Source organism: Cimex lectularius, unplaced genomic scaffold (genome assembly GCF_000648675.2).
Source record: "Cimex lectularius strain Harlan isolate CLEC.00 unplaced genomic scaffold, Clec_2.1 scaffold86, whole genome shotgun sequence".
Taxonomy (NCBI): Eukaryota; Metazoa; Arthropoda; class Insecta; order Hemiptera; family Cimicidae; genus Cimex; species Cimex lectularius.
The window spans coordinates 709,726-720,476 of record NW_019392763.1 but is presented as its reverse complement, the minus strand read 5'-3'; the positions used below and the strand labels follow the sequence as shown (position 1 = coordinate 720,476).

The window sequence follows — 10,751 nt, the reverse complement described above, 5'->3', positions numbered from 1 at the left end:
ACGAGCCCCACGTGGTACATCGGATTGTGTTTTAAATAATTAAAAATAATCCTTTTTCTTTATTTATTTTAACAGTGCAATGGTAAAATTACAACAATAACAAAAATAAATTAACATATTTTGACAAAAAGAAAAAATTTAATGAAAGCAGTCAATAAATTATTTAAAATCATGTTTAGTTACATTGTGTAGTGTTTCTGAAGATGAAGTTTATGTAGAATTCTGATTTATTGAGCTTCATACCCTGAAAAAAGAAAAATTCAGCGAATTAATAATTATTGAAATATATGGTGTTTAGTGACCATTGGTTAATGATTATTTGTTGACCGTGAGATGGGGTCTGGTGTGACGTAGGTTTTAGAAAAACATTTCCTTTATTGTGCCAACGTTTCAATCTTTATCGAGATCATCAAGGCCTGGGATTTATAAATATTGTTTAAATTTTACAAATACATGTAGGATGTGAAAAAAAGAATTTATACAATACTAGAAAATTTTAGATTAAAAAAATGAATTTATACAATGTTAGAAAATTTTGGTTTTAAAAAAATGAATTTATACAATGCTAGAAAATTATAGATAAAAAAATGAAATTATACAATGTTAGAAAATTGTAGATTAAAAAGAAATGAATTTATACAATGCTAGAAAATTATAGATTAAAAAATTATACAATGCTAGAAAATTGTAGATTAAAAAAATGAATTTATACAATGCTAGAAAAATATAGTTTAAAAAAATTATACAAAGCTAGAAAATTGTAGATTAAAAAAAATGAATGTATACAATGCAAGAAAATTTTAGATAAAAAATGAATTTATACAATGCTAGAAAATTTTAGATAAAAAAATGAATTTATACAATGCTAGNGTTTATAAATCCCAGGCCCTGAAGATGATCTCAATAAAGATCGAAACGTTGGCACGATAAAGAAAATGTTTTTCTGAAACCTACATCACACCAAACCGCATCTCATAATCTCCGAATAATCATTATTAAAATAAATAAAAAATAAACAAAACATACGTCGATTATTTCTGGATCAATGGGCACATCATGATGCTCCCATTGTAACAGCTGGTTCATTCTTAAGCTAGATTGACTTGACTTGTTCGACAACAATTGCGAATCGTCATTTTCAATTTCTTCTTTTAAACCGTCTTCCGGAATCACGCCATCACCGGAGCAATCGCAGTTCAACATGGAATGCGTTAAGCACTTATCTTTTCCAGTAAACGTAAACAAATCCTTTAAACAAAAAAATCCCATTATTGGGTTTTGAAGGATGACAAAATGTACTTGTCATACTTTTATCTCTTCTTTTGAAAGTTTTATCGAAGCAGAATTACTCGTGGAATCAACAACAGCCTCGCTCAAGCCTGCTTTGGTTAATTGACGCTGAAATATTTTTTCCTCGAGTGTTCCCGAAGTTAAAAGCCTAAAAACATTAATATAAATAAATACAGTGAAATCTTCAATAAGGGTCTGTTTAGGGGCACCCCTATCTATACACCACCAACATTGAAGTTTAATTATTATTACAACATACTTTTATTTGAAAAAAAAAAAAAAAAAAAAAAAAAAAAAAAAAAAAAAAAAAAAAAAAAAAAAAAAAAAAGGATATATGTATGTGGCAAAGGCCGTCTGCAAGAGAAATGCATGTTTGATTTGATTAATTAGCAAAAACAATATTTATAAATGCAAACTGACAAAATTGAGTAGATCATTAGGACCAAAATAAAAAAAAGTGATAACAGACTTAATAACCAAATTTTACGGAATATCACTAATTGAAAATATGCATGAGGCGAAGCAAAAATTAATTACAAAGCTCTATCAAATGGACCACCCACTTCGAATTTTCAAAGCATGGTGTGCATAATTAATGCGTGGCCGAGGATCAGACTGACCTGTCCGATATAAAATAATTTCACCCTTGAATGGGTTAAATTTCAAAATAGTTGAAACCGACTTCAACAAGCAAAATGAACACAAAAATGAATTATATGTTCAGGAATGTTATAGTTATAAAGTCAACGTCTTTCAGCAGTGGTACCTTTTATGGGCCACGGTTTGTGGTTTAGAAACAACAGTTCTACCTTTTTTTAAAAGTAAATAAAGCTCAAAAAAATATAGGTTGTTAATTCTATCGATGATCTTTTTATTGTTATTTCCCATGAGAGCTTTGAATAAAACAAAGTAGTCTAAAATAAAAACTAGTTGATTTTTGAGTTTTGATTATTTTATTTTGTCAGGCAGATCAATCAACTAGGATTTCCAGGAAGAAATATTGTTCAAAAGGTCTGAAAAGACAGAACAATACTCTTGTGTCATACTGTCCACTGCTTGAACCACTAAAGTTATACATAACTTCTATGTCAGTTTTTGGTAAATGGTGGTCGGTCTAGCAACTTTAGTATTTTCAGATAGTATTTTAGTTGAATCTAGAGGCTATGTGAAAATACAGGATTCGTTTCAATTCCCAAAAGTAGCATATTGAGGAAGTACCTTTCATTTTTCCAAAATTCTTGAAGTGCTGAAACCCCCTAAGCCATAACTGGCAACTGTCCTAGATACACTTTTGTAAACTTTTATTTTAGAGACCAGGGAGACATGTTTATCTTGTGTAAGTTTGGCCCACACCCTGTTATGTCCACATTTAGCACGAAGTTAGGATAAGTCCCAAATGCTTATTATGTTGATTCACAACTTTAACTTTTTCTTCCTTATAAACCATTTGTCAGAAAAGGCTAATTTAGCACCATTGCGAAAAACAACTATTTTAGTTTTGGAAAGGTTAACTTTTAAATTTTATTGTCGCTTATACTGTGCTAAAAGCTCCAAATTTCTCTGTAAGATAAATTTTCTAAACCTATCTATTAATATACCTTTAATAAATGTGGCAAAATAATAGGAGGGAAAATTTTAAAAGAACAAAAAGTCATTGAAAATGAACATCTAAACCTCACATAGACTTCTATGTGTTACCAGATAGTAAAAATCTCTTTTAAGAGGACACTTCCTGAAAAAGAGCAAAATCTGTCCCTTCCAAGAGGTTTCACTGTACTTTTAAATGATTTTATATTATTGGTCAAACCTGTAAATATGAACGGTCTTTTTTTGTCCGTCTCTCCATATCCTAGCCATGGCCTGCAGATCGGTAGCCGGGTTCCAGTCGGAATCATAGAGGATCAACCGAGAACCTCCTATAAGATTCAAACCGACGCCACCTGCTTTGCTACTTAGTAATAGAACATCTAATAAATTAAAATAGAATTCTTTACAAAATATTCTTTGTGTAGAAAAAATATATCCTTCGGAATACTTACAGACATCAGAATTGACTGAATTGAACGTGTTGACAATATCATTGCGTTTTGAAGAAACCGTCGATCCGTCGAATTTTAAAAATTTATATTCTTTCACGTTGCATACTTTTTCAAGAAGATCAAGTGTCTAAATAGTGTAAAAATATAAATAAAATGTAATATTATTAATATTTATTTTTAAAAAAAGCATGCAAACCTGTGTGAAATTGGAAACGATTACTATTTTTTCCTTCGAGCCTTTTAAGTTTTCTAATAATTGGGCTGTGACTTTAAGCTTAGCAGAATCTTCTATTCTAAAAGTATATCCATCCAATGTTTTTAGCAAACAATTTATGACATTTTCCTAAAAATGATATAATAAAAATTTCTTTTAATCTGAGCGTACAAGAATCATACCTCTTCGTTTTCATTATTTGATTTAAATATTAATGTTGGATGGTTGCAAATTTTCTTCAATGCTGAAATTACAGCCAAATGAGAAATCTGTTCTGCCCCGGTTTCTCTTTCATTCCAATAATCAGTTGCCATCGTGTACATGCATTTCTAAATATGAAAATTATATTAGTTCGAATCATTTTTACTATGATGATTCATTACCTGCAGATTAGACGGCTCACAGAATACAACATATTCGTGTTTTTTAGGAAGGAATTTTCCTATTATTGACTGTGTCCTTCTTAATATAAAGCTATTTGTTGCCCTATTTAACTCATCGGCCTTTTTTTCTCCATCATCGACCAACTCTTTTGGAGCATTTGGCTCCCTTGAAGCCATTATACACGATTCAAAATTTGTTTTAAATTCTAAAAAAAAAAAAAATAATAATAATAAAACACATATATGTGTTTACTAATATAGGTGGTTTACCTAAAAGAGTACCAAGTATGCCAGGGTTTACAAAATCTACAAGAGAGAAGAATTCTTGTAAATCGTTTTGAACTGGTGTTCCTGTGAGGAGGATTCTCCGTTTGCAATTCATTTCGTTTAACACCTAGAATTTACAATCATTAAAATACCAAATTAATATGCAGGTAATAAAAAAGACGAACATTATTTGTCCGTATATTGCTGTTTTTTAATCTGTGTCCTTCATCACAAATCATCAGATCGAACTTAATGTCTTTAATCTCGTCGAAACAACGCAAGAACATTTCATATGAAATAATCATCACTGGGATTTGATGGTAGCTTTTAAAATCCTTGGGTTTACGCTTCTAAAATGTTTAAAACAAAAATTAAAAATATAAAAACTTTTAGATTATTTTGCAATGTACCTTGTTAACGAGAAAAAGTTTTATTCTATGTGAACCAAGCCAACGGATAAATTCATTATTCCAGTTTTCGATCAAACTACTTGGCACTACAATTAGGACTTTTTGTACCACTGGTACTTTCCCATATGGACCTTGTTTTAAAAGTGTCCTATGGCCAAAAAAAATTAATTTTAACATTTTTTGTTTTTTAAATATCATACTCACCAAATAAGTGTTATACATTGGATTGTTTTTCCAAGACCCATTTCATCAGCAAGTATTGCCCCAGTCCAACCAGGCGACCTGATTCCCATGACGCATCTATAAAGAAATTCCACGCCCTCTCTTTGATGAGGTCTTAAGACTCTACAGAGAAAAGGATCTACACTGACATCAGTCACAGCAAGATGGCCGGGATTGTAGTGCCACTAGTAAAAATCCATGAGAAATGTGGAAAACAAAAACTTAACCTAATATAAAATAATTGTAAATACTTGGTGTTGATCATCAGGCCTTGGCATTACTAAAGGAGTAAAACCATTACTTAAAGGAACTATATCTTTTGGTAAGCTAAAAGATCTTGACAAGGGTGAATCCAATAACTTTTTTTTCTTTGAACTGAATTCTTCTTTTGCCTCTTCCTCTACATTCTCATCCAAGGTTCTTTTATTACTTGGAATATTTTGACCGTCTGTTAATATCTCACAGACAATCTACATAACAAAACATCAATTTAAAAAAATGACTAAAAAATTAAAATAATATTATGCACCTCTATTTCCTTTCCACCGATGAAAAGTTGAGATCCGTCAGTAAAAACAGGATTTGATAGTTTTGACGACTGACCGATTACTACCCCTGAATCATCCTGATGAAACAATAAAATAAATAATTTGTTTAATTTTTTTAACGGACAGACCTACTTTCAGAATAGCGGATTTCTCTTCAACTTTTAACGTCCCATCGCCTTCCCATGTTTTGTGCTTTTTCTTTGTGGGCTTACCATAAACAACAGTAAAATATCTAAAATGTCGAAGTCGATAAATATTCAATTTGATTTTAGCGTCATACTCTCTTTCAACCTTGTTTTAACTGAGCATTTTGTCGAATCTAAATTTGGTTTCTGGTCTTGTTTGTGAATAACTCCTGGATTTGATTTTTTATCCAAGATTGATGTTTGCCGTTCCTTAAGTGCATTATTACCTGAAGGAAATTTTTTTTTTAAATGGTAAATATTGACCAAAATCCACTACAACCATGTAGATACAAATTTTGTGGATCGCTAAGTTGAAAATAAAAACAGTAATCTTTCATATATTTTTTTAAACTATACATTTTAAGTAGCAGTTTTTTCACATAAATAACAGTAGTTGTGCATCTCCTAGGTCATTGAAGCTAAAAATCAAACAATTAATTAAGGTTTTTAGTTGAGATAAAAATTGTAATTGTAATATATTAAAAATTGTAATATATTAATTGGTCAAGCGGACCACAAAATTACTGAATCTAAAAATCAAAATTTTTGGACTTATCCAATGGTTTTTTGTAGTAGATCATAGTAAAAAACAGAAGATTTGCTTTCTTGGGATATTTATGCTAAAAATTAAGATGTTGAGGTAAAAAATAAACATGTAAGTAAAAAATAAAGTCAGTCCTGTCATGCAGGACTTCCAACTACGTGTTCAGTTTAGTGGACGAGGGATCAGACAACATTGTTCCACGGGGATTCCTGGTTTAAATAATATTTGTTTTACTTTCTTAAAACATAGACTAAAAATCAAGGCTGGATTTATAAAGTATTTTCTTGGTAAAAAAAAATTATGTAAGTAGAAAAAATAAAATAATTCCAATCATGCAGGAGGGCTTAACGTCTAACTACCTGTTAGGTATCATGGATGAGGGCTCAGACCGATTTGATTAAATTATTCTTAAATAAAAATTCTAAGGGCTATGCTCAGATTCAAACCCAGAACTGTTAACATGGCAAATAGAAGGGTCGAACGTCCTAACGACTCAGCTACAGCAGTTCCTGGGCATATATAATGGGAGTTTTGCTTTCTTAGTACAACTAGCCTGGCGACTCCCCTCAAGACTATACAGTATATAATGTAAATATGTAAATTACCTCAAATTATAAGATGTATTATTACAGGTAGTAATAAAAATAGAGGGAAAAAGTACATCTAGACTGAAAAATCAAGTCTTTTGGATTTTTTCCTTGTATACCATATTAGCCACTGGATATAAATGTACAACCAACAATACTATGTTTTGGATTTATAAACTGTTTTACCAGTGTAAATTATTGTAGTTTTTCCTACTTTACTTTAATCTTGGGTTTTTAAGCAACAGTTTTTTTAGCATAAATAACAGTAGTTTTACATCTATTAAATCGTTGAAGCATTTTCATTTAAAAAAAGATTTTTAGTGGTAAAAAAGTGAATTTTTTTCAAGAACAATCATTATGAAAATCAAGTATTTCGTACTTATAAACTGTTTTCTGACTACAAATAAGTATGCACGTAGAAAAAAGATTCTTATTATATTATAAGTAAGTATATAAGCAAAAAAGTAAACTACCATAGAGGGGGGTTAACATCCAACTGCTTACTGGATATCATAGATCGCATTATTCTCAAATAAATTTCTATGCTTTTTGCTAGGATTCAAACCCAGAACCTTAGCTTGTAAAATACAAGAATGGACACCCTAACGACTCAGCCACAGCAGTCCTTGGGGATAAATAATAATTTTATTTCTCTTAGAACATTTAGGCAGAAAATCAGGTCTTTTGGATTTATAAAATGTTTTTGGAATAAATAACAATAGTTTTACATTTAATAAGTTGTGTAGCTAAAACTCAAACTTTTTGAAATTATAACAAGGTTTTTGGTTAAACAAAAAGTAGGTTCGGGGTCTTAGGATTTTTAAGCTGAAAATCAAGGCTTTATTATTTATCAATTTTTTTCCAATTTGCAATTTGTGTAAATTACAACAATTTTCATACTTTTCCTTAAACTATGGGTTTCAATAAGTTTTTTTTAAATTACTTTTTATGGTCTGCAGGGTGATTAACTTGATAGTTACTGATTGTTTGATAGTTAACTATGTCTTGATGATTTTTGTTGGTGTTCAGACAAATTTCGCATATCGCCATCTTCAGTATTTCAAAAATCACCCAAACACTGTTATATTCAACCACCAGTAAAAGTCAAGACGATTGGCAGGCCAAGATTATAGATAACTATTTATTTAGAAATCGTGAGATGCGGTCTGGTGTGATGTAGGTTTCAGAAAAACATTTTCTTTATCGTGCCAACGTTTCGATCTTTATTGAATATATAAAATATATTTTGCATTGTATAAATTCATTTTTCCACATCCAAAATATAATTGTAATATGTAAACAATGTTTGTAAATCCCAGGCCCTGAAGATGATCTCAATAAAAATCGAAACATTGGCACGATAAAGAAAATGTTTCTCTGAAACCTTCATCACACCAGACCGCATCTCACGATTTCTGAATAATTATCGATTAACGGTCACTAATCACCACACATCATAGATAACTATCAAACATTTGTGTGTGTGTGTGTGTGTGTGTGTGTGTGTGTGTGTGTGTGTGTGTGTGTGTGTGTGTGTGTGTGTGTGTGTGTCGTGTGTAAATGACAGTAGTTTTACATCTCATAATGCGCTCAAGCTGAAAATCAAAGCATTTGGATTTATGCTAAAATTTTCGGTTGTAAAAAACTGTAGTTAGGTTGTCTGAGGTCGATTTATGCTGAAAACCAAGGCTTTTAATTTTTTAAAACTTTTCTAGCCATAAACAACAGTAGTTTACTTGACCTAGGTCATTCTTGCTGAAAGTAAATGATTTTGTTTCATGGAATGATTTTTAGTTATAAATTTTTTCCTTCTACCTGCAGAATAGATTAGATAATAAGGTAAAAAATAAATTTTTAATAAAAACCTATTAAGAAAAATAAGAATAAAAATATTATCAAGTTATGATAATATAAATTACTACTCTTCATCCTTTTTTGATTGACAGCATTTTCTTCGGTGATATTTGGACAAACAATAACACAATGCTTCAACCAATTTATTTAATAATGCTATTCTAGCTTAATAACAAATTGAGACGGCATCAATAAATAAATTGATTGAAGCAGTTTGCTGCTTATTTGTGTGAATCTATTATATTAGTTTTATCATTAAAAAATTGTTACATGCTACCAGACAAGGTATAAAAACATAAATGACATAAAGCAGATTAAGAAAATGAATTTTGCACCTTTTAATCTTCAAACCATTTTAATATTCTGATTACTCAAGGCAAAATATTTGCAGTTCTTATTTTCTAGTTCGATAGCTCATAATTTTCAAATTTGAACGTAATAAATTTTGATGTTGAGATGAAAGCATATTTTCAATGCCATTTGTATGTATAATTCCTCAATGGGCTGAATTTATAGATGAGAGTATTTCTTGGCTGCCAGTACTGTAATTTAGTGACAATATTTTGTAAAAATTAATAGAATACTAAAATTAATAGACAATAAAATTGTTAACATAGACATTGGCTAGCAGGTTGAAATGAGGCAAATCATAGACAATTGAAAAGGAATCCATTTCCTTCTCAAGTTATCAGACTTCTATAAATCATAACAAACAGCATAAGCAATCAATTTACCCATTACCTAGCAGATTGATTGACAAAATGGTGAAACGAAACAAATAGCTCATAATTTTCAAATTTGAACGCAACAAATTTTGATTTTGTTGAGTTGAAAGCAAATCTTAAATTGCATGTTTTGTACCATTTGTATGTATAATTCCTCAATGGGCTGAATTTCTTGGCTGCCAGTCAATACTGTAATTTAGTCACAATCTTTCACAAAAATTAATAGAATACTAAAATAAATAGACAATAAAATTGTTAATATATAGAATGGACATTCATTGGCTAGCAGGTTGCAATGAAGCAATCATAGACAATAGAAAAAGAATCCATTTCCTTCTCAAGTTATCAGACTTCTATAAGTCATAACAAATTTGATGATAGGTAAAATGAAACCATCTAATTTCGAATGAGAGTTTGAATTCCTCATATTTAATTTTTTTTTAAATAAAGCGATTTCACAATTCTATTTTTTCCATTACAAAATAGAAAACAGAAATAGGTGATCAGTCCGGCGGGTTGAATGATTAAAAAACTATTCATAGATTCGCACGAATAAATAGCACAATGCTTCAACCAATTTATTTATTGATGTTGATGCGTTTTAGGGTCAATGTAGCTTAATAGCAAATTGAGACACATCGGCATCAATAAATAAATTGGTCGAAGCAGTTTGCTATTTATATGTGTGAATCTATGAATAGTTTTTTAATCATTAAAAAATTGTTACATGCTACCAAACAAGGTATAAAAACATAAATGACATAACGCAGCTTAACAGAACGAATATTCCCCTTTTAATCTCTTTTTTGAGAAATTTCTATATATAGATGCATGTTCTCCCAATGATAACACTACACTCTTTGTTATTTATTTAACAATCCTTTAACATTCTGATTACTCAAGACAAAATATTTGTATTTCTTATTTTCAAGTTTGATAGCTCATAATTTTCAAATTTGAACGCAACAAATTTTGATTTTGTTGAGTTGAAAGCATGTCTTAAATGTAATTTGTATATACAATCCCTCAATGGGCTGAATTTATAAATGAGAGTATTTCTTGGCTGCCAGTCAATACTGTAATTTAGTTTTGTGAAACTAATAAAATAGTAAAATTAATAGACAATAAAATTGTTAATATATAGAATGGACATTCATTGGCTAGCAGGTTGCAATGAAGCAATCATAGACAATAGAAAAGTAATCCATTTCCTTCTCAAGTTATAAGACTTCTATAAGTCATAAACAGCATAAGCTATCTAATCATACATTACCTAGCTGATTGATCGACGAAATGTTTGATGATGTGATGATAGGTGAAACGAAACCGCCTCGTTTCGACGGAGCGTTTGATTTCCTCATAATTAAGTATTTTATAAAAATAAAAAATAAAAAAAGCGATTTCACGATTTGATTTTCTCCATTACAAAATAGAAAACAGAAACGAGTTATCAGTTCGGCGGGAAAGTTATAAGTTATCACAG

At 30.2% G+C, this 10,751-nt stretch overlaps 1 protein-coding gene across 1 annotated transcript; it reads right to left on the bottom strand.

Moving 5' to 3' along the window:
* Positions 1–76: 76 nt before the first annotated feature.
* Positions 77–10,741, bottom strand: LOC106664033 (DNA repair and recombination protein RAD54B-like). The gene is made up of 17 exons (XM_014389394.2): positions 10,542–10,741; positions 5,665–5,785; positions 5,506–5,605; positions 5,355–5,450; positions 5,077–5,295; positions 4,808–5,010; positions 4,604–4,751; positions 4,379–4,543; positions 4,197–4,320; positions 3,927–4,132; positions 3,726–3,872; positions 3,526–3,672; positions 3,330–3,456; positions 3,098–3,257; positions 1,309–1,438; positions 1,027–1,248; positions 77–244 (listed from the first exon to the last, which is right to left on the bottom strand). Exons 1-17 carry the CDS (start codon positions 10,627–10,629, stop codon positions 176–178), a joined length of 2,472 nt encoding a protein of 823 aa, XP_014244880.1. The 5' UTR covers positions 10,630–10,741; the 3' UTR covers positions 77–175.
* Positions 10,742–10,751: the final 10 nt, after the last annotated feature.